Source organism: Marmota flaviventris, chromosome 2, assembly GCF_047511675.1.
Source record: "Marmota flaviventris isolate mMarFla1 chromosome 2, mMarFla1.hap1, whole genome shotgun sequence".
NCBI classification, from domain to species: Eukaryota; Metazoa; Chordata; class Mammalia; order Rodentia; family Sciuridae; genus Marmota; species Marmota flaviventris.
In genome coordinates, this window is record NC_092499.1 from 183,628,123 (window position 1) to 183,652,951 (window position 24,829).

Below are 24,829 nucleotides of genomic sequence, written 5' to 3' on the forward strand. Positions count from 1 at the left end.
TAGTACCATTGATCTTTCCTCTTTCCCTATTCCAACCATTTTCCTATGATTATATTCTGGATTTTTTTTTTTTTTTAAGTACTGGGAATTGAAGCCAGGGGTGCTCTACCATTGTGTTATAACCTCAGGCCTTTTTAATTTATTTTGAGACAGGGTCATGCTAAGTTGCTTAGGCTTGGGATCCTCCTGAGAGGTAACAGCTTCCCAAATCACTAGGATTACAGATTGTGCCACCACCGTGTCTGCCATGATCCTATTCTAGATCTTACATCATTGAAAACTAAATCATTGCTTTCTTGATTTCAAATGTTCCATTTCTTATTGCCCTCTATCCTTTCATTTTGTGCACTTTACTCAAACACTGGCAATTTTCTCTCACAGGGATTAGCAAACTACAGCTCATGGGCCAAATCTGGGCTGCTATTTTTCTAAAATTTATTCTAATTTGTTATATATGAAAGCAGAATGCATTACATATAGAGCACAATTTTTCATATCTCTGGTTGTACACAAAGTAGAGTCACAATATTCGTGTCTTCATACATGTACTTAGGGTAATGATGTCCATGTCATTCTACTGTCTTCTCTACCCCCACTCCCCTCCCACCCCTTTGCCCTATATAGAGTTCATCTAATCCTCCCATGCTCCCCCACCAACCCCATTATGAATCAGTATCCTTATATCAGAGAAAACATTCAGCGTTTGTTTTTTTGCGATTGGCTAACTTCACTTAGCATAATATTGTTCAACTCCATCCATTTACCTGAAAATGCCATAATTTTATTCTCTTTTAATGCTGAGTAATATTTCATTGTGTATATATAACACATTTTCTTTATCCACTCATCTATTGAGGGGCATCTAAGGGCATCACAATTTAGCTATTGTGAATTGACTGCTATAAACATTGATGTGGCTATGTCACTGTAGTATGCTGTTTTTAAGTTCTTTGGGTATAGACTGAGGAGTGGGATAGCTGGGTCAAATGGTGGTTCCATTCCCAGTTTCCCAAGGATTCTCCATACTGCTTTCCATATTGGCTACACCAATTTGCAGTCCCACCAGCAATGTATGAGTGTGCCTTCTTCCCCTGCATCCTCGCCAACACTTATTGTTGTTTATATTCTTAATAGCTGCCATTCTGACTGGAGTGAGATGAAATCTTAGAATAGTTTTGATTTGCATTTCTCTAATTGCTCGAGAAGTTGAACATTTTTTTCATATATTTGTTGATTGATTGTATAACATCTTCTGAGAATTGTCTGTTCAGTTCCCTGGCCTATTTATTGATTGGGTTCTTTGTTTTTTTTTTTTTTTTGGTGTTAAGATTTTTGAGTTCTTTATATATCCTAGAGATTAGTGCTCTATCTGATGTGTATGTGGTAAAAATTTGCTCCCAAAATGTGGGCTTGGGCTGCTATTTTTGTAGTAGAGTTTATTGGAACACAGTAGTACTTGTTTTGTCTGTGGCTGCTTTTGTGATACAATAGGAAAATTGAATGATTGTAACAGAGACTATATGGTACACAGTCTGAAATATTTACTTCCTAGCCTTTTATGGAAAGGGCATGCCACCTCCTGCTTCAGCCTTTAATCCATTGGCCCTTCTCTTTTCCACTGTCTCTCACTTCACCTCTTTCCTCCTTACCCAGCTTAGATTCCATGTCCCTTAACATTTATAAACTTCAACTCTGCTTAACTGCCTGTTTATTTCACATTAGTACCTTAGTGGTTGAACAGTCCTAGAGGAAAATAATCAGAATAGGGCTTTCTGACTAGCCTTCTCAGATTTATGACTATAAATCTCAGGTAGCTCTTAACTTTGATAGTTTTACCACATTTCCTGAGTAAATTCACTGTTCTATTTGTCTCACCTCATCTCCAGTCTTTTGCTTATTTCTTACACTTAGCTAATGACCTTGCTGCTTATTTCAGCAAAAATGCATTGGATGAGAATTTGCTCAAGCTGGATGTAGTGGCGTATGCATGTATAGGAAGCTAAGGCAGGAAAGTAGTGAGTTCAAGGCCAGTTCTAACTTAGTGAGACCCTGTTTCAAATAAGAGAGAGAATTATCTCATATTCATTATTTCTACCAACTACCTGCAACATATCCAAAATTTATTCTTTGTTTTTTCATTACAAATCCTTGAGTTCTGTTATGTTTTATGTGCCGTGCACCATCCTTGACTCTGGGATCCAGCAGGGAACAAAATAAACAAAAATCATTCTAGTGAGGACAAGGAGCAAACAATAAATAAGATCGTGTATTACGTGGGAAGGGAAAACATAGTAGCGAATAGAGATTGAGAAGGGCAGTTGTGTGTGAGTGCCACATGGCAGATCAGAGGGGGCTGTTCAGTTAGAGATAGAGTGTCATGCAGATACCTGGGATGAAGAGGATGCCAAACAGAGGGAAAAGCAGTGGCAAACAATCTGGAAGCAGCCTGTGTTTGGGCCAAGTGAAGATGCCAGTGTAGCCATAGTGAAGAGAGCAAAGGCGCAGGTAGTAGGGATATAGACAGACGTAGCTTCAGTTTGCTGGAATGTCGCTTCACTTGTGTCCTAAATGCTGCTGTCACCTTCTCAAGGCTACTCTCAAGTGCTACTACTCTCACCTTCTTTCCTATCTGATCAGTTTCTCCCCTTTCACTAGATTATTTATAGTGGCATACAAATATGCCCTGTTATTATCTCCCTGGATGCCTTACCTCTTCTAGCTGTTCCCCCATTCTCTTCTACCTTTGAAATCAAAACTGGTTTTCTGTACCCAATTTTCTTGGCCTCTCATGTTTTTTGTTTAGATCACTATGGTAAGGCTTTTGTCCCGACGATTCCTCTGAATCGATTTATATCAAAGTTCGCAAAGATCTCCATCTTGCCAGAATTGATGATCAAGTTGCTGTCATAATCTTACCAGCACTTGGCTTGATTGACCACTGTCTCCTTCTAGTAACACTTTTTTCTTGTAACCCCTATCATATCATACTAACCTGGTTTTAATTTTATCTTTATATTTAATTTTATCTTCCTTCTCTGTGTCCTTTGCTAGCTCTTTTTCTACTACCAGTGAACTAAGTTGGAAACCCTAAAGCTCTGTCCTTGCCCCTCTTATTCTAGGTGGTCTCATTAATCCTATAGCTTCAAATATCTCATATCTCATATATATATATGATATATGATATATATATCACTATCACATACACACACACACACACGCACACACGCACACACGCACACATTCTTCAGCCTAAATATATCCTTTCAATTCAGTATGTTCCTAGCTGCCTCCTTAACATCAGCACCTATATATCTGAAAGATAGGCAACTCGGGCCTATCTTGCCTACCTCTCACATCTTTGCCCTAAATCTGTTCCTCACCAGTCTGCTTACTCATTTTAGTAAATGACTTCCTCTGTTATACCTCATTACTCTATTAAGACTCGCCTGTCTTTAATTTTTCACTTTTCCTCATTACTACACATCTAGGTCTTCTTCTGTCCATACTATTTTCAAAATACATCCCAATCAATCTTACCATCTCACTCCTAGAAACTGTAACTGAGCTTATCATATTTTAATTACATAATTTAATTATCAGAGCCTTCTGCCTGGTCTCTCTGCTTCCTTTCATGTCCTGCTAGATGTATCTTCACCACTGAATCTGGAATCATTGTTCTAAAGGATAAGCTAGATAAGGCCAGTCTCCGTGCCACTGGCTGCCCATTACACTTAGAGTAAACTCTAAGTTTCTTACCCATCTATAGAAACCTATATTTAAAAACCACAACCTGGTTTTAAAAATATTCCATATTCATTGTAATGTCATGTGTAGCTAATAAAAAAAAGATTTAAAAAATTCCATATTTTTCTTAGTTTGTATTACCCTTGAAGATGGTAATTGAGATGCTAGCACCTGCCCTTTCATGACAGTTATAAAACATCTGACAGTAGGCATGTCTTTATACAAAGAAAAGTTTTGATTTTTGAATTAATTTTAGAAAAAAAAGGATTTTAAAACTTTGGGGGCAAATCAGAATTGGGTGATTTCTTCTTATCTTTACTGACCAGTCAACAGATTTATTAGTAATTTTTGAAGAAGTTTAGGAAGTGCAGCCAAAATCATGTTCTTATCTCTGCTCTTAATCATATGAGCCATTTTAGTGTTCTTATCACCTATTTTATATAAAATACTTTTTTCTATTGCAGGGGCAATGTTAAATATTGTTCAAGATTCTGCACTCTTAGAAGCCATTGGTTGCCAAATGGAGATGGTAAGAAATACACAACATGTAATATATATTTTTTTACAACATGTAATCTTATCAGAGATGATTAACTTCTGATTTTCTCTAAATTACCTTCCAGAATATCTGTCCTTGTAATTTTAAAGGTATTTTGTTTGTAAATGCAGCTCATTGAGTTAGAAAGATCATATTTTAAAATATCATATGTTTTTATGTTTTCTTACCTCTTGGTCTGTCATTCTGCATGACAGAAACTCCAGCTAAATCTAGTTTTTATTCCTGGAAAGTACCTATTTAAAGCTCTTACTTGTTTTGCTATTGTGATTAAGCAGCTTAAATAATCTAGGAAAGGCCTCCTACTCCATAATTTTTGCTATCCCTAATTGACCTAAATGTAAGAACTATTTATTTATTTATTTTTGTCTTTTACTTTTTTCATTTTTAAAAATTTTAATTGTGTAAGAACTGTTTATAATCTCTTTATAGTTCTGCGGATCAAAGTTTACAGGTCCCCCAGAGTACTAATGTTTTAAATCAAAAAAACTTCCCGGAGATTTTCAGTACCTCTTGTTTCCCTCTTCAAATCGTATGATCCTTATACTGGAATAGAGGCTGGGGAGTAGAGGAATTAATAGAGTATACTGGGGTGAGCTGGGTGGATATAGGCGGATGATCAAATTATTATCAGGGAAATTACATTCATGTCTCAGTAGATGTTTAATAATAATTTACTGACCCAGTAGTAAAATATGAAAAAAAATTTACTTATTTGGATATAATGAATTATATTTGTATGGGAAAAAGTGAAGGAAATCTATTATTTTTGGTTTATAATATAATTTGAAAGTTGCTGCTCTTTGCTCAAGTGTTGTTTTGTTTGTTTTAAGATTGTATTCCTATTTTGAAGTTTTGCTTGGGAGGCATGTAGAGTGTTATCTTTAAGGACCTAAAGTCATTAGCTAGCAAGGTCTAGTGAAGATGAAAAAGGTCTAAGACTGGCCCTTTGTAAACAGCAGCAAAAAAGCATTTCTGTCAAACTGAATGCTGTCAAGCTGTCAAACCCTTCATACTCTTTAGCAGATGGTGTCTGTGCAGAAATGCCACAGCAGTTTTAATTCCCTCATCATTTGTGCTGTTTGTTGTCACATTCCATTTTATCAATAGAGTTTTTAATAATTAATCTCTTTTTATACCTGTAAACTCTGATGGAATCCCCAAATACTTGACTGATGTTCATTTGACTAGGGTGGTGGAGAAAATAACCTGAAGAGTCATAGTCGCACTAATAGTGGTATTAGTTCAGCAAGTGGTGGAAGCACAGAGCCCACAACTCCTGACAGTGAGAGACCTGCTCAAGCTCTCCTGAGGGATTATGGTAAGCTATTTTGTTTTTTAGTCGGAATTTTACAGAATTTCTTTAATTCTTAGATTTATTTAAGAAAAACTAAAACAAAATTTAAATATTCAGATTTTTAAAACAAACAACTAAAATATAAAATGTTATGTACATAAGTATAAGAAAGAGGATACTAGTCTAAAAAACAAATAACTTATACAGCTTTTAGTGGTTGTATTCGGAGTAGTTCATTAGATTTCATAGACGATTATAATGCGTGATCGGGATTCTGTCCATGTGCTGGTGATACAGGGTCAAGATATGGGCCCTGCCTGAGATCTCACATGCTAATGGCAGAGATGTCTAGTCCATCTGTTACTGCAGTGTGGTAAGGGAAGTGATGGAGCATGCAGTAGTGGGAAAACTTACGTACCCTCGTTTAAGTACATTGGTCACAAATTTTAAGCAAGGGTAAGGAAACATTTTTGCCTTTCCAAATTCTACATTTGCCAGCAGAGCATCCTATTTTTTCCATGTCCTTTATCTTGGCAGTTACTTTATAGATTCAGTGAATTTGTGGTATATAACTTTATGGTTCTACACACAAATACTAACAGTGTATTGAATCTGTGAGTGTTCATCCAACAAGATTAGGATTATATTTAGTTTCTTGGATGTGAGTTTAGTTTTATAATCATCTGGAAAATTCATGAGCTAGAGTCTTGAGTTCATGGGACATGTTTCTGTGATTTGTTTACAATAAGTATCCTTGAGCATGTCAGATACATAAAGTCATTATTTGGATATTCAGTACAATCAAATATTATATTTATAAGAAAGTTATTTAAATTTTTACCTTATTCATTGTGTATGTAGATCTAGGTATACTCTACGTTGAAATTTTGTTTATTTTTCATGCTTTCTAAAATAACTTAAAAGATATTTTTGCTTTACTGCATGTGTTCTAATATAAATGTTTGAAGTGATTATTGTTTGTTTCAGCATTTTGAACTGGTGTTAGTGATCTCTGCTTGTAATGTCATAAAATATTTTTACTAAGAAATCCGGATTTGTGTTAGTGTCGCATGAATGTCTCTCTTTAATGATCATTCCTTTTTCTGTTGTCACTGCCCTCTTTCTGATAGGATCGACAGGTATAATGTCCCTAAAGCTTCCTTTGTAAATTCAATTTAATTTGTCCTAATTTTAATTTCTCCTAAGGTACTATTAGCTAAGTAGTAATTACTTTTAAATATAAAATTGGAAGCCAAATGTAGTGGCTTGATTATTTAATTTTTTTAGAAGTATTAAAGTAGTCTTAGAGAGTTAAATGTTAAAGTGGGTTTGAAAAGGCATTGCATGTGATTTTTGATTGTTTGAACCCTGCAAGAAATTTTAACAGATGCCTTACAGTATTTTCCAGCATCTGAGGGGGCTATAAAAGTTGAATGTTTCCTGTAAAATTCCAAGAAAATACTTGATGGCCTTTTCATTATTATTTTTGAAAATGTAATACTCTATGTGTTGTTAATTTAGAAATTTTAAGACTTAACATTTTATAAGATGATACTGACACTGTCAGGTCCCATGATTGTCTGTGTGAAAGTTTGTGGGCTGGGACTAGAAACTGCCCTGACCCAGCTTGTGTGCCCTGTGCACTGTCTGTCAGGCGTGGAGCTCAGGCCAGCGGGGTGGGGAACATAGCGCTATGTGGGTGCCCGTCGTGCTCACTGTGACTGCTGTGGTCTGTGCCTGGTGGAATGCTGTGCTTCTCGTTACTAATGCTTAGTTGTTTTCCCTCCCTGTGGGATGTGGCATTGGGGTTATATCCTAGCTCTTAATACAGATTCAGCTGCTGGGCTCCTGATTCGCAGCATTCATCTCGTCACCCAAAGACTCAATTCCCAGTGGCGGCAAGACATGAGCATATCACTGGCAGCTCTAGAGCTCCTCTCTGGCCTGGCAAAGGTGAGGAGGATAGTCCTTTTATTTTAGCCCAGCAATCTTGGGTCCTGGCTCTTTTTTTCTGTATCTTTGACCCCTCTGATGTGGGTATTGCAGTGTTGGACATACTCAAACATAATTTATATCCAAAGTTTGCAACACTGAACCTCCAAGTGAAATTTTCAAAATGAACTGTACTTTAAAACAATATTCAAAGAATGTATTTCTGTTAAATTATAGAAAGCATTTAAATATTTGCTATTTATTTATTTGTTCATAATAATAGGATGGCTTGGTTTTATAAAGAGTGATTATCCAAAAGTATGCCAGTTGGGATTATCTGTGACTACTGTCTTCCATTTATTAGAGATAAGTGAAAATCAACTACATGTTCAAATTTCTTTCACAGTTATTTGGTTTTGTGGAATCTTAGCGCTGGGTGACCAATCCCACTTCTCTAAGTTTTTTTTTTTTTGAATTCATATTCACTAACATAAAATTAACCATTTTAAAGGGAACAATTCAGCAGCTGATAGTACATTTAGAGTGTTGTGCAACCAATACCTGTAGTTCCAAATTGTTTTCATTGCTCCAAAAGAAAACTCTTTACCTTGCAAGTGGTTGCTTTCTTGTCCTTCTGACCATCCTGACAACTACCAATCTGCATTTTTATCTCTATGTATCTACCTTTTGTAAACATTTCATATAAATGAAAGTTTATAATATACGACCTTTCATGTTGGCCTTTTCACTTAACATAATTTTTTGAGTCTCATTCCTCTTGTAGTGTCTACCAGAAATTCATTTCTTCTATAGTCAAATAATACTGTGCTAAGTGTATATACCACAGTTTGTTTATCCATTCATCAGTTGATGGATATTTGGGCTATTTGTGTCTTTAAACTAACGTCAGTAGTACTGCTGTGAACATGTGTCTACATGTATTTGCTTGAATAACAATTTTCATTTCTTTGGAGTATACACTGAAGAGTAAAACTGCTGGGCATATGGTAATTCTGTGTTTTAACTTTTTGGCTAACTGCCATATTGTTTTCCACACCTCCTAAATTACATCCCCACTGGCAGAGTACAGCGGTTCCAATTTATTCATATCCTTACGAGTATCTAAATGAAATGGGCAAGATTATCTTGCATCTAAGATCTGGTGTTGTGAGAATTAAATGAGAGGAACTATATAAAGTACTTTGAGAGCAAAAGCCGATATGCAGCTTTTGTCATTAAAGTCTTCGTTTTACAGATGTGGAACAGGTGATCAGAGGGTGTGATTTATAAACCATGAGAGAAAATAGGCAATTTACAAGAAAACCTAATGTGTTCTCACCACCACTTAGAGTTTACATAACAGTTTTATGAGGAGCAGTTGTTGATACAAAAAGTAAGAACAACCATTCATGAGACATGCAGAACTGAACTATCTGAGAGCAGATACTGTTTCTTGTGACCTTTGGTGTACTTTCAGTAGTAAGAAATAATTAGCCTTAGATGGAGCACTGCTCCAAATCTATCTACCAAATTATAAAGGGCTAACAGTACCAATTTCATGATTTAAAGTACAGTAAAGCTAGTAATCCAAACATTTTGGTGTTGGAATAGGTTGAACCAATCAATAGAGAATTCAAAAGTACACTCACACTAAGTGGTCATCTAATTTTCATAACCAAGGTGTAAAGGTAATTCAAAGGAAAAGAATAGTAATAGTCTTTTAAACCATTGGTACTGGAATAATTATTCATCTAAAAAAAAAAAACACCCTTGTTTGTGTATGTGTATGTGTGTATGTGTGAGATGCTGGGGATTGAACACGGGACAGCTCTACCATTGAGCTTCACTCCCAACCTTTTTTAATTTTGAGACAGGGTCTCTCTAAGTTCTTCAGGCTGGTCTTGAATTTGCAATCCTCCTGCCTTAGTAACCTAAGTCATTGGCTCATCTGCAAAAAAAAAAAAAAATCTTTGTTTTATAACTTATACTTTGTGCAAAGGTTAACTCAAAATGAATTTTAAACCTACGTGTAAAGCCTAAAGTCTGAAATTTCTAGAAGAAAACATAGAAGTTCCTTGGGTTATACAAACATTTCTTATATATTACACTATTGAAGGAAAAAAAAACTGATAAATTAGGCTTCATCAAAATTTGAAAACTACTGTTCTTCTAAAATACTTCAGATAACAGGTCATAGAGTGGAAGAAAATCTTTACAAAGCTCATGTTTAATGATGGATTTATATCCAGATTACATAAAGAACTCTCAAAACTCAATAATAGCCTTTCCTTTTGACGGTTTGTGACAACAATGTGATGGTGCAAATTTCCAAGAAGAGGAGGAAATTGTCATATGATGGTGTATCTTCACAGCTGAGTTGAATGAGTTTCTCACTAGAAGTTTACTGAAGATGGCTATTCTGCAGTGAGGTCCAAGTGATCAACCAGTACAGCAATTATTATCTTAGCTTCTAGGATGCAAACCGTTCTTATGAGAAGGAAACCGTTCTTGCAAATTGACAAATGTAATTCAGAAGAGATTTGGCTTCCCTGAGGGCAAGTAAAACTTTTTGCTGTAAGGGTAGCCTGCTAGAGTCTGTGTTACAAAGTTGTAGAAGGGTTCACCATGCAGACCTACTGCAGGTCCTTGTGAAGAATGAGTCAAGGGCAACAAGGTCATAGTTCAGGGCAGCTTGCTCCTTTTTTTTTTTTTTTTTTAATTGTTTGTTTGGTACAAGAGATTGAACCCAAGGGCATTTAGCCACTGAGCTACATCCTCAGCCCTTTTTATTTTGAGACAGGATCTTGCTAAATTACTTAGGACCTAATGAAGTTACTAAGGCTGGCTCTGAACTTACAGTTCTCCTGCTTCAGCCTCCTGAGTTGCTGGGATTAGAGGTGAGCTCCACTGTGCCCAACTCATGTCAGGGCAACTTTTAAGGATGAACTGAATCCATGAACTTTGTGGATAGTCCATTTAGGGGCCCTTATTAACTGCTATGTTAGTCAGCTTTTTGTAGCTGTGACCAAGATCTGACAAGAACAACTTAGAGGAAGAAAAGTTTATTTTGGCTCATGGTTTTAGAGGTTCAGTCCATGGTCAGTCAACTCCATAGTCTGGAACTGAAGTACAGCAGAACCTCATGGCAGAAGGATATAGTGGAAGAAAACTGCTCATATATGACAACCAGGAAGTATGCGCGCACGCACACACAGACACACACACACACAGAATGCAAGTTGTCAGGGATAGTATAATTCCCAAGAACACACTCCCAGTGACCTACCTCCTCTATCTGCCTACAGTTACCACCTATTAATTAATTCAAATTTTTAATCCAGGAAATGGATTGGGTAGACTATGTTAAATTCTTATAACCCAATTATCTCACCACTGAGCATCTGTGTACTGTGTTACACATAAGCTTTTGGAGGACTCCTAATATCCAAACCATACCAGCAGCTATGTTGGTACTTACGCTTACTGGGTCCTGTTCAGATAGGGTGTGCTCGGCATTAAAGTGAAGGTCATGCTGTGCTGGGACCAAGCAGTAGATTGTCAGTAAGAAGCCCCTGTCTGATTGACCACTGAACATCGTGGACCTGAAAGATGAGATGCACTCGACCACCTCATCTTTGGATGGGAGGTTAGGAAGCTAGAGCCATCTGCTATGCCCCAGCCACCGCAGAAGAGGGTCTCCTTGGCAGCTGGATCTGGAGTTTGGATATTACTTCAAAAAGACCTTAATAAAACCTTTTAAAAAGACAAGACAACAACAAGAAAACTCAGTCAATAATAAAACAAGCAACTCAGTTAAATTAGAATAGACATTGTACTAAAGAAGATATGCAAATAAGCCTATGAGAAGATGTTTAGTATTATTAGGGAAATACAAATAAAACCACAGTATGTTACCATTACAGACCTATTTGTATGGCAAACAGTATAGCCCATACCAAATATTGGTGAGGAATATGAAAGAACTATTGATGGGAATGTTAACTGGATAATAATTTTGGAAAACAGCTTGGCAGTTTCTTAAAAAGATTAACATATCTATCTATGTTTGAGTCATTCCCTCCCACTATAGGAGCATATATCCATTCAAAGATTTGCACAGGAGTTCACAGCAGTTTTATTTGTAATGTCCAGAACTTGGAAACAAATGTCTGTTAACAGGTAGCTAGGATATTCATGAAGTGGAATACTATTCAACAATAAAAAGGAATAAAAAATAGATACATACAAAAATGTAGATAAATTTGAAAATAACTGCCTAGTAGAAGGGAAAAGCTGCAATGCACATAATGAATGATTTTATTTCTATAAACTCCAGAAAGTGCAAGCTAATCTATAGTGACAGCAGAACAGTGGTGGGTTAGGGAAGGGGGCAAAGAGGAATGGGAGGAAGATTACAAAGGTGCATGAGGAGATTTTGGGGTGATGTATATGTTTGACTATCTTGATTATGGGTATAGTTCACGGATTTGTCCTTATGTCAGAATTGATCAGATTGTACACTTTAAATAGGTACAGTTTAAACATACCTCTGGGGCTGGGGATGTGGTTCAAGCGGTAGCGCGCTCGCCTGGCATGCGTGCGGCCCGGGTTCGATCCTCAGCACCACATACAAACAAAGATGTTGTGTCCGCCGAAAACTAAAAAATAAATATTAAAAATTAAAAAAAAGAAAATAAACATACCTCTGAACAACTATACCAAACTGGTGCAGAGCACAGAGCATTTCTGTGAGGTTACATTATGGGGCTTGAAGATGTGCATGTTCCCTTGCCAGCTATTCTTTCAGTCACTGGTGATGAGGAGTAGATGGACACAAATGAATTGAATTTAGGCATGAAAACCCATGCTAAAGTGAAATACTATTTAGGCTTTGAAAACTGCCTCTATTTTTATAGAGTGTGATTAGTACATCTGAAATATTCCATGTTGTTTCTCTGTCTAAATAATATTTATAAAACAAGGCCTTCTGTGGCATATCACATTCTCAGATAGGCTCAGTCTCAACAAAGATGCTTTGAAATTGGCACAGTGGTTCCTTGCTAATGGCTTTTGTTCCCCAAATGAACATGCTCAGGTGAAGGTGATGGTTGACTCAGGAGACCGGAAGCGAGCCATCAGTTCTGTGTGCAGCTACATTGTGTACCAGTGCAGTCGGCCAGCTCCTCTTCACTCCCGGGATCTGCACTCCATGATAGTGGCAGCTTTTCAGTGTCTGTGTGTCTGGCTGACAGAGCACCCTGATATGCTTGATGAAAAGGTGAGTTTATTCAATTTTAAAACATTAAGCAGAAACAGAAATGTATGTCGGGCAAATGCCTTGTATAAGAGAATATATAAATTTAAATACAATATCACACTTTCAATATACTTGTTAGATTTTAATAGAACTCTTCTTATTTTGAGCACAACATATAAACTGTTGTCATACTTCTCGTTGGTTGCAAAGTAACCCATAGAGAAGTTCTTTTAAAAAGGAGACTTGCCTGATTTATCTGACCTATCAATATTGTTCTTACTGAAAGGTTGGTATCCTGGAAATAGCTAGTAAACACTTTGAGCACCTATTACCAAAACAGGAAGGGCAATTGATTTGCTAGCCTGGAATGCTAGAGCACAGCACAACTTATCTGTAAAGATTGCTTTTATCTAAAAATTTTACTTCACAGACATTTTTTTCACTTTTCAGTAGACACAGATAACTAGTGTGGTTTCCCTGCCATTAGTCCTTATAGGAAAGCAGGCATTATAAGAATTCAGTGAAAGTAAAAGAAGAGCTATCACAGTTAGTATTTATAGAGATCTTTATATAATTTTAAAATTTTATTGTTGATAAAATCTAAGTCACTTTTCTGTATACCTATAATCTTTTTGACTTGAGAGGCCAAGGCAGGAAGATCGCAAGTTTGAGATCAGCCTTAGCAATTTAACGAGACCCTGTCCCAAAATTAAAAATAAAAAGGACTGGAGATATAACTCAGTGGTAAAATGCCCCTGGATTCAATTCCTAGTACCCTCCCCCCCACAATAAAATCTTAGTCATAATTCATTGGATTAGTCAAAGGGGAATGAAGGGGAAAGGTAGGGATGGGAATAGGAAAAACAGTAGAATGAATCGTACATAACTTTCCCATGTTCATATGTGAACAGCTTGGTGTGCTAGTGCACACCTATAATCCAAGTGACTCAGGAGGCTGAAGTACGAGGATCACAAGTTCAAGACCAGCCCTGTAGATGTAGCTCGATGATAGAATGCCCTGAGGTTCAGTTCCCATTACTGCCCTCACCGCCCCCCCCAAAAAAGTTGATCACTCATTAATTTCCCTTTGATATATTAGATAATCTAATATGTCTTAAGCTATCCAAAGTTTTGAGTTACTGTTCTCTTTCATGGCTTATGATCCATGATAATTTTTAAGAAATTATGACTGATACAATTGAATTGGATTTAATTTTAATTAGTATCTACTCTCTAAACCTGCAAATTTAGTTTTTCGAAGAGAAATTTGGAGGAGAGGTATAAGATTTATTATGTTACTATGATATTAATTTTTACCTATTAAAGAAAATTAGAACCTGAGGCTCCACCATCAAAATACAACCACTGTTAGCATTTTCATGTACTCCTTGTTTTCTCATAAGAAAGGTATATTATAAAAATTGTTCTGCCTTTCCTGCTCCTAGGACTGTCTTAAGGAAGTACTGGAGATTGTGGAACTGGGTATCTCAGGAAGTAAGTCCAAGAACAGTGAGCAAGAGGTCAAATACAAAGGAGATAAGGAGCCAAACCCTGCATCTATGAGGGTAAAGGATGCTGCTGAAGCCACCCTGACATGGTATGAAAGTGACTGCCAAGGACTGAGCCTGGGAATTAGATAGGGTTAGCAGTGATCCCTGCCTGTTTCATCTCTTCCACAGTTGTTCAGCTCCTCTAGGATACTTTCTCCAAAAATAAAATGGAAAGGGATATATATATATATAATTTTTTTTTTAACCTGTGTTTTAGATCAAAAGAAACCAGGAACTTGGGGTGAAGAGTTTGGGCTCTTGTTTTTCTATAATGGTTGATGTTAATTCGTGTCAGGTCATGTTGGAGCTAGAATGGACCTTGGAGAGATTCATTCCACCCCCTCAGTTTGATAGCTGAGTCCAGAGAGGAGAGGTGTCTGTCTATGGTTACAGCATCAGATCTCCTGCTCCCCAGTTCCATGGTCATGATCTCTGCTCTATCATTTATATTATGTCATAGGTTCATTCAGCCAGGATTTATTAACTTCCTATAAAGAACTGACAGTGGATTGCAAAGATAAATCAGATTCAGTTACTACTGGACAGTAGGGAGGATAAATTATGAACACAAATTGCTGTAATATTAGGTGGGTACTTAGTGTTCCAAGAGAAGAGGTACAAAGAAAGCACTGGGGTGTTGGAAAGAAGAAATGAGTACTTCCTGATAATGGGAAACCAAAGCAACATCCCTAGGAAAAATGACATGGAAACTGACTCTGAGTTGTCAGCCAGATTATGGGGCAGTTAAGAAGGTGCCAGGATGGCTGTGTCAGCATTTTGGTAGTAAAGGAATAAAGAAAAAGGCTGGTGGTGCAGACCATTAAGTGGGGGAAAATTACATGGAGTCACAGGAGTGATGAATAGAAGGGGCTTAGAAAAGGACAAGTATGAAGTGAAGATCTAGAAAAATGTAAAAGTAGGAAGGAGGAATGTCTAGCCAGTGTGGGGTGGCTTGTTTGGGTCTTAGTAAAGTGGCAAGTAAGACTGTTTGAAGATTTGTATGTAAATCAACCCCTCCCCAAATCCCAGCAGGCTAGGCAGACACCATAGTACATGCCTGTAATCCCATTGACTCAGAGAGCTGAGGCAGAAGGATTGCAAATTTGAGGTCAGCCTCGACATTTAGTGAGACACCCATCAACTTAGCAAGATGCTGTCTTTAACTAGAACTGGGGATATAGCTCAGTGGTGAAGCATCTCTGAGTTAAGTTCTCAGTACTTAAAATAAAAAAATAAATAAGTAAATAAATAAAACAAGATACCAGCAGCCTTTGGGTGTTTGTGGTCTTACTTGGAGTATGTATAGTGAAGTTGGATTTGTTTTTGTTCCTCCTGAGCTTAGGTCATTCAGTAAATTTTAAACAGGATGCTTGCTTTAGCTAAGTCTTGCTCTTTTTGTATAATGCTGGACTTCCAGTGACTTCCTCTGTGGAGGTTTTGCTAATAGCTAGAAGATCATAAAAATGTGAGTGCAGCTAAAGCTTATGTAGATAATAATAGGAGTTCAGAGAAGAGCCTTGGGTAACCTTAAAGTGTCACAGAATTAGGCATGTGCCTTGCAGAGGAAAAGGATATGGAGAGAAATGGGAAGGGCATTTCTCATTGGAAGTTCTTCATGATACTAATAAATTTGCTGCATCCTAGCCTAGGTGGGATTTTCCTTTGAGAGCATGATTAGCAGTGAGAACTGGATATGTGCTCAGGGTAAGTGGAGCACTGGGTGCTTCTCCCCAATCTAGACAGCAGTTATTTAGATAGCTCATCTCTTTTTCTTCTTCTCTCCTTGTCTCTGCTGGAAGCTCCACCAGTGGGCTCTCTGGTTGCCAGTCTTGAAGAAGATACAGAAATATTCTGTTATCATGGAAAATGCCCACAGCCAAATCTCTCTGTTCTGTCATGGTTGCTGCTTTGTCAGTATCATCACTGTTTCTGGTTATATAAACACAGAACTTTGACTTTTTCTCTGATTTATCTCTCATTCCTCACATGAGGCCAGCAGTTGAATCCAACAGACTTGACTTTTGTAAAATATTCTCTCTGCCCCCTCTAATCTCAGATAGCATCCTACTCCAGGCCCTCTTTTCTTCTTGCCTGGTTTTCTTGTTTTCAGTATCATAATCCTTTCTGTTTATCTTGCTAAACTCCTCATCTGTAAGCATAGTTTTTATTCTGTAGCTTGAGTGATTGAAAATCTGAAGTAGGTATCTTTTCTGCCATGTTGTCTGAATTTCAAGAAGACTAATCTTTCTCATTACTGCTCCCCAACACACCCCTGCCATGGTCGTGTTACTTGTGAACTGGGCATGCTCTTACATGCTTATGCTCCTCTCCTGAGCTTCAGGCTCTCTCTCTTCTCTTGGCCACATCCTCCACTATTCAATGCTTACATCAAATCTAGCTACCTCCTTGTGACCTTTGGGTTATTCTTCTGAAGGAAGACTGCTTTCTGCACCTCTGTGCTCTCTCTGTCTGACCCTATCACATAGCATGGAATTCTATATTGTCATCATTATACCTGGGTATATTTGATACATACTACTGTTGTTGCCCCAGTCTGGGTAGAGGCCAGATTTCTGTCTTCAGTAATTTAATGAGTTTGTCCTGTGTGTTCTAATCAAAATCATTGATAAAAATATTGAAGAGACAGACTCACAAAGCATACCAGCAGATAATTTCCTTAAGGTTCACATGGATTTTTAAATCATAGCTACAAGTTTATCATGACACACTGTCAAATACTGTGATTGAAGGGATAATTGCTCACTTTTCCAGTCAAGTTACTGTCAAAAGAGAAAATGTGGGTAGACTGGTATGGTTGCATCTCAGTGACCTATTCCTTTTTTAGGACCTATTTGATAATATCTTAGGTTCTTACATGGAACACAAGCTCAGTTGGCCTGTATGCTTTGTGTAATCCATCTTTGTCCAGTTTTAGAACCAAAGCCATGTTTTCTCATTAATGATTTCCTAATACTTCACCTGTTTTCCCCAAATTATTAGAGGCCTGAACTGATCAATTCTCTTGGTCCTTGGAATTCTTAAGATAGTCCTTCTTGGGGGTAGGGGTTGTGGCTCAGTGGTAGAATGCTTGCCTTTCACATGTAAGGCACTGGGTTCAATCCCCAGCACCACATATAAATAAATAAAGGCATTGTGTCCATCTACAACTAAAACAATAAGAAAAAAAAAAGATAGTCCTTCTAGGAGGTGAGAGAATGGAAGGAAAACGTCTGTTGTACCACATTGTCTTCCATTATCAGGGATCTTTGGGTTCTAGCCTTAGAATGAGAGGAGAGGCCACTCAGCTGAGGTTGGAGTGATAAAAGGTCAGATGACATTAGAACCACAGGATAGAACCTTTATATTTTAATTACAAGATACTTTTCCCTGAGCTTCAATTTCTTATTATAAATGGGAAAAACAATGATACCTATCTCAGGGTTGTTAAGATACTACATGAAACAATGTATATACAGTGCCTAGAACATTACTTTCCACAGAGTAAGAGCTATGTTCAGTTATTGTTATTTTTTCATTGAGTACTTGTAAGAAATCTCTATAAATGTTTCTGAATATTAAGACTTGATCAGTTGAATTCCAGCTTATAGAAAATTTTTCCATATAGTTTTTGATTTAGTAATTACATTAGTTCTGTGAGATGTAACTATTAGTGCCTCAAGTTTCCTATCTGTAACATGAGTATGTATCTACTCCTGCCCACACAGGGAGAAAGCAGCAGCTCTTGGTTTCTGGCCTCTTAACAGTCATCTGTCTCTTCTGAGCCTGAGTTTTGTTATCAGAAAAGTGAGGGGGTTTGGCTGATCTTTAGGCCCTTTTCTAGGCCTATAATACTTAGCTAGAATAGTCCTGAAGCCTGGAGAATACAGATAGAATTAAAAATCTTTGGGAGTTTCATGATTTGGAAGTGTGGTTAGTATGTTCCTGGGGTAGCAAATTCTGAGAGAAATCAGTTTTCAAGAGATTTTATTGGAAAGTACTCTTTGTATAAATCCCTACGGGGGAATGGAGAAAGCAGGACTAGGCAAAGGAGGAACTGAACTAGGATGCAGTTGCAGCAAAGCACTTTGAAACTCACTTGGCCCTTCAGTGTTCTCTCAAGCTGAGATGAGGGGGCATGGACTCTAACCCTGCGTCAACTATTCGTTGGACTGGAGCTCATGAAGGAGTGTTTCTTACTGGCCAAGGGCAAGTCCTAGAAAGCAACTCAGCTGAGAGCTGTGGCCACATCTCCCTGCAACTGGTGGAATGGGCTTTTCAATCTTAGAGGGCACAATCTGGACAGCACACCATGATATTCACCACAGGGAGCAAATCTGACCTATAAAGAGGAAGGCCATGGCCACTTACAATTCAGAGGAGCAGAAGGACACATGGATGTGTGAAGTAAACTTTACAAGTTTGCTTTGGGAATTAACTGTTCTCTATTTCATTCTCCATAGTATTATGCAGTTGCTTGGTGCATTTCCTTCACCCAGTGGTCCTGCCTCTCCTTGTAGTCTGGTGAATGAGACCACTCTGATCAAATACTCCAGGCTGCCAACTATCAACAAGCATAGTTTCCGGTACTTTGTCTTGGATAACAGTGTTATCCTAGCAATGCTGGAGCAACCTCTTGGAAATGAGCAGAGTAAGTTGTAGCACTTTCAGACTTCTCTAGTGCTAAATCAATGTGTTTGTCACTTCTGTGAGCAAAGGAAAAGACTGAATTCTAAGTATTTATGTGTTTGTCTAAAGGATTTAGAACTATGTGGCAATAACACCTGAGAAATAAATTTTTTAAAAAAGTAAATTTAAAAAAATAAGAGAAACTGAACAGGTTTGACTCTACATTTGAAATAAAAGAAGAAAATAAAGAGGATCTGAGAGTTGGGGTTTGTGGCTTAGTGGCAGAGCACTTGCCTAGCACGCGTGAGGCACTGGGCTCAAGCCTCAGCACCACATAAAAATTAATAAACAAAGACATTGTGTCCATCTTACAACTAAAAAAAAAAAAAAAAAAAAGGATCTGGGTTATAAGGAAGCCCCTCCTGAATTCTTTTTTTTTTAATATATATATTTTTTAGTTGTAAATAGGCCTTTATTTTATTTATTTATACATGGTGCTGAGAATCCAACCCAGGACCTCACATATGCTAGGCGAGCACTCTATACCACTGAGCCACAACCCCAGCCCCTCTCCTGAGTTTCCACACATATATTCTCTGTCCCTGAACTTTTGCCAGAGGAAACAGTGCCTGCCTGGGCTGGGCAGCTGTACACGGAGCCATGACTATAACACCAACACTGCAGACACCCAATCTACTTCATGAATTGTTGTTCCCAACATTAGAAAGTTATTAGTTAGGATAGCATTTCCCAAAGATGTGTGTGTACCACAGGAGGTAAGTGAGATGATGTTGGTTAAAGCATTGGTGAACATTATTTTATGTCTTTTTAAAGATGTGTTTGTTTTTCTTTAATTTTTAATTTGTTTTAGTTAGTTATACATGACAGTGGACTGCATTTATGCACTTTGATATATATATATAGATGGGATATAATTTCTCATTTTTCTGCATGTGCATGTTGTGGAATCACATTGGTCATGCAGTCACATCTATACATAAGGCAGTAATGTCTGTTTCGTTTTATTATCCTTTATCTCCACATCTCCTCCCCTTCTCTCCCTTCAGTTCTCTCTACCTAACTAAGGTAACTCTCTTCTTCTCTAGTGCCCCCCGCCTTATTGTGAATTAGCATCCACATATTAGAGAAAACATTTGGTCTTCTATTTTTTGGGGATTGGTTTATTTTGCTTAACATGATATTCTCCAACTTCATGCATTTACTGGCAAATGCTGTAATTTCATTCTTTAAAGCTGAGTAATATTCCATTGAATATATATACCACATTTTTAAAGATGTGTTTTAAAGATACATAATTAACACACCAAGTTTCATGGTTTTTCCATTTAAAGTAGAGATTCACAGTTTCCTTTTTCATTAAATTTAAGTTAAAAATTAGGAGTGGTTGGTACAAAGTAAGCTCATAGTACTCATTATACTTGGGTATGGCAGAAACCACAAAGGGAATACACAAAGGATTGAAGTTTAGGAAACATTGAGCTAGGACTTTGGTTATGAGAAGTTCTGCAGTTGTTTAAAAAAAAAAAAAGTTGTCTTTTTAAAAAATGATTTGTTGTCTGAAATAAAAACTTTACACAAACATTTTATTCTAGATGATTTTTTCCCCTCTGTCACTGTGCTGGTCCGGGGGATGTCTGGAAGACTTGCTTGGGCACAACAGCTTTGCCTTTTACCCAGAGGAGCAAAAGCAAACCAGAAGGTATTATCCATCACAAGTTACAGGGAAGTGACTGCTGAGGAGTGTGGGGGTGGGGTGGGGGTGGGGGTTTTAAAGGTTAAATAGCATTCCAACAAAAATCATTGATACAATCAATATTCTGATCCCTGTCCAGGTCCTCAGTCTGTGGGTTCACATCATAATTGCTTTAGGAACTTGGAATTCCAGGTCTACAGAATTAGTTTTTAAAGGCACCTTTAAGGCAGTTGTATTTTCCAAAAGCTTTCCAGGTGATTCAGATTTCCACTTAGGAATAAAGACTACTATTCTGAGCCATTGAAATCTACTAGGGAACAGCCAATTCCTATCAGTCCCAATTTAAATTTACAATTCCCAGGGTTTTCTATTCAATTTAAAATAAAATAAAAGATACATATGATAAAAAAAAAATTGCTAGACTTTTGATATATATATAGCAATAGGACTTAGTTTCAAATTGTTTTACCTGATTTATTACATGTAATTGGTAATAAATTGTATTTAATACAATCTTTTATGACATTTATAATTGGATAATAAGGAAAAAAATTAAATCAACTTATACTCTCCAGAGGGAGATAGCTCCAGTTAATGTTTTAGTGAATTTCCTTTCAATCTCTTTCTATAAATAGTTATACTTAAATAGGACTAAAGTCATTTGGTATACTGCTTTTTTCATGTATTATTTGGAAGCTTGTACTTATATTACTGAGAATTATATCCATAAAATTGGAGCATGTGCCTAAAATCATATAACATCCTAGATGACTCTTAGATGAGCTGTTTGTTACCCTGTGATGAGCAGATCACATTCTGTCAGCAGCTCTGTAAGCCTTTAAGATTGAAGCAGAAGGGAATCAGGAAAGGAACTAAAATTTATTGTAGCTCAATATATACCATGTATACATTCATGCAAGGTTTTAGAGCCTTGAAGACCTAGATTTGGTACCCATACTTTCCTAATTAAGCCACTTAAGGTTCTAATTGAACTCACTTTCTAGAGATGCCCCCAGGGAACTGAACTTCTACTTTATTATATGGAGTGATTTGAGAATTCTTAGAGAAGAAGGAAGTTTGAGTCTTAAAGTTCTGAAATGTCTCACTCTTTGGCTTATCACTGAATGTGGGAGATTCAGGCTTGGGCTATAGAGGTCTACAGCCCCATTCATCAGTCATAAAAAATATAATATCTACAATGGACAATTTTAGAAAAATAAAATAAAATTGAGTTTGCAGGTATGCAAGCTGCCTGTCTTTACCCTTAGTTGTATCATTTGTGGATTCTCTTGTGAGTTTTTATGACATATAATCCTAAGGAAACACAGGTATCAAAGCAAAACAGGGAAATACATGTCATTACAGATGGGCATTAGATCATATGCAAGAAACATAACGTTCTTTGTATTATTTTAACAGTTATTTGTGCCTGAACCTCGCCCAGTTCCTAAAAATGATGTTGGATTTAAGTATACTGTGAAACATCGGCCATTTCCTGAAGAGGTGGACAAGATACCTTTTGTGAAAGCAGACCTGAGTATTCCAGATTTGCATGAAATTGTCACTGAAGAAGTAAGATAAATTACTTCTAGCAGTTGTTAAGGGTGTCGATATAAACATTCATGGGGGAGTTCATCTTTTAAAATATAAAATTAAGGATTTAAGGATAGAACCCAGGGTCTTTCATATGCTAGGTAAGTGGTTACCACTGAACTTTGTTCTCAACCCTGAACATTCTTAAATGACTTTTGTGTTTAAGACTGACTTTAGTGTTATGGGTGGTGATTCATAAAATGGCTTGGGTCTCTGATATCCAGGAGGCAAGACAAATGTAAATTGGGAATGATAGGAATTGGCTTTTCCCTAGTAGGTTTCAATGGTTCAGTGATAAGATCAGACACTTGTACTGGAGGATTTTTGGAGAAGGGGAACCAATTCAGAGACCAACTGATAATCCAAGCAGGAAAAGGAAGGATTGTCACTGAAAGAAGTTTAATATATATAGTGTATTGTGAAGGTAGATTCAAGCATTCTTGGGTTAATGAGGAAAGGGAAGGAGCCAAGTAGTTTTAGGTTTTGAGCTTGAGTGATAAAGAGATATTGGTGCAATATACAGAAATACGGGTGTTAGGAAGACGATAGGTTTGGGAGGATGAGAAAAGTTTTAGTTAAGATTAATTTAGATAATTAGACTAAGTGACTGGTCTCTTAAATCAAGAGAGAAGAACCTTGGGCCTCAAGAAGTAAGTGACAGAGGTATTTTAGGTAAGAAAACAAATGGACAGAAATGGAGGAAAGGCTACTCTGTCAAAGCTGGAGAGATCAAGGAGAAGGAGGAATAATATAAAATCCTGAATTTTGGCATGAAAATGTAGGTGACCTTTGAGAAAAGCTTCAAAGGTGTGTGAGGTGGGATGCAGAAATTGAGGGGTTGGGGATTGAATGGTTAATGAGGGTGAGGCAGTGAATATAAATTACATTATTAATACAAAAAGAGAGGGTATAGAATGGGTAAGATCATGAAGAAATTACCGAGCTAAGGAAAGGCCAAGATGGGAGGAGTATTTTGTGCTTATGGAGAAGGCATGAGGAGAAGGTATGGAGATTTAAGCTTAGTTGGGAAACAGAAGCCAGAAATGGCATGGAAAAATATGAGGAGGGGTTAAATGTCCCTTGGTGATAGTGAGTCACAACCTCAGGGAATGCAGGAAGGAAATTTAGGATTAGAGTGGGAATTTCAGAGTTATAGCCTTTAAAGTAGGTTACGTCTGCGGTTGAAGATATGCTGATAGGTGGTAAGTTGTAAAGTTTGAGGAGGTTGTTGAGTTAAGCCAGAATGTTAGAAGGATTGTTACTCACCAGAGGATGGAAATTTAAAATAGGATTGGTCAGAAGGGAAGGAAGGGGTCAGGTGGAATTTCCAAGACTAAATCAAGGAATCCATGTGGTTAAGATTTTTAAAAACGAGACCAGCTGGGCATGGTGGTGCTTGCCCGTAATTTCAGTTCCTGAGGAGGCTGAGGCAGGAGGATGGCAAGTTTGAGCCCAAATCCTATTTCAAATTAGAATTTAAAAAGGACTGGGATGTAACTCAGTGCTTGCCTAGCATGTTCAGTTCCTAGTACTGGGGGGCACCTAGGAGACACTCAAACAAGAACATAAGATGGTGCCAGGCGTGGTGGCACATGCCTGTAATCCCAGTGACTCTGGAGGCTGAGGCAGGAGGATCATGAGTTCAAAGCCAGCCTGAGCAAAAGTGAAGTGCTAAGCAACTCAGTGAGATCCTGCCTCTAAATGAAATACAAAATAGGGCTGGGGATGTGGCTCAGTGATTGAGTGTCCCTTAGTTCAATCCCTGGCATCCCCTTCCCCTCCCCACCCCCAGAAAAAGATGAGGTGATGGTGCAGGATGAAGATAGATAGTGATCTGGAAGTGGAGGTAGAAGCAACAATTCTGTCCCTTTTCCTGCCTATTTGAAGAGGAGCAGAGATGGAATGATATCATTTACAGCCAGGAGATGAAGGAGCAATTATGAGGCATTGGGGAAGTGTTTTTGGTGTAGTTTTAACTTTGCAACATGTTTCCTTAATTATATGCTCTATTTTGAACTGAAGTACAATATTGATCATTGAAAATTATCTTCATTTTCTTTGTTACTTTTAACTTTATTTAAAATTAAGAGTAACCCGATTATTTTTATAATAGTTCTTCCAAACTGAAATATTTGCTTTATTTCAGTTAGAAGAGAGACATGAAAAATTAAGGAGTGGCATGGCCCAGCAGATTGCTTATGAGATACACCTTGAGCAGCAGAGTGAGGGAGAGCTGCAGAAGAGAAGCTTTCCTGACCCCATTACGGATTGCAAGCCCCCACCACCTGCCCAGGAATTTCAAACAGCCCGCCTTTTCCTCTCACATTTTGGATTTTTGTCTTTAGAGGCATTGAAGGTAATTTTCATGAAGTTTAATCAATAAGTATATTCATAAATTAATATTCAGTTTGTGATAACTATAATATTTTTATGAAGATAGAAGAAAAAAATTTAAGACTAATTACACTGCATGAAAGTAGATGAAATTCAGTAGGTTATATAGCATGAGCTCCAGGACAATTCACCCCCTCATCTCATTCAGAGTTCTGTCTAAGGGGAC

General features: G+C 37.4%; 1 protein-coding gene across 3 annotated transcripts in view; it reads left to right on the top strand.

The window, feature by feature from the left end:
* Positions 1-24,829, top strand: part of Ralgapb (Ral GTPase activating protein non-catalytic subunit beta) — a 104,371-nt gene that overhangs the window by 48,550 nt on the left and 30,992 nt on the right. For 2 of the 3 annotated variants that reach the window (XM_027945196.3, XM_071608919.1), the window contains 9 exons: positions 4,209-4,273; positions 5,492-5,621; positions 7,417-7,550; positions 12,625-12,807; positions 14,232-14,383; positions 18,797-18,984; positions 20,576-20,682; positions 22,096-22,248; positions 24,416-24,625. In XM_027945196.3, coding sequence (XP_027800997.1) covers positions 4,209-4,273; positions 5,492-5,621; positions 7,417-7,550; positions 12,625-12,807; positions 14,232-14,383; positions 18,797-18,984; positions 20,576-20,682; positions 22,096-22,248; positions 24,416-24,625 — 1,322 coding nt within the window. The remainder of the gene's footprint in view (positions 1-4,208; positions 4,274-5,491; positions 5,622-7,416; positions 7,551-12,624; positions 12,808-14,231; positions 14,384-18,796; positions 18,985-20,575; positions 20,683-22,095; positions 22,249-24,415; positions 24,626-24,829) is intronic. The other variant, XM_027945199.3, reaches the window with a different exon arrangement.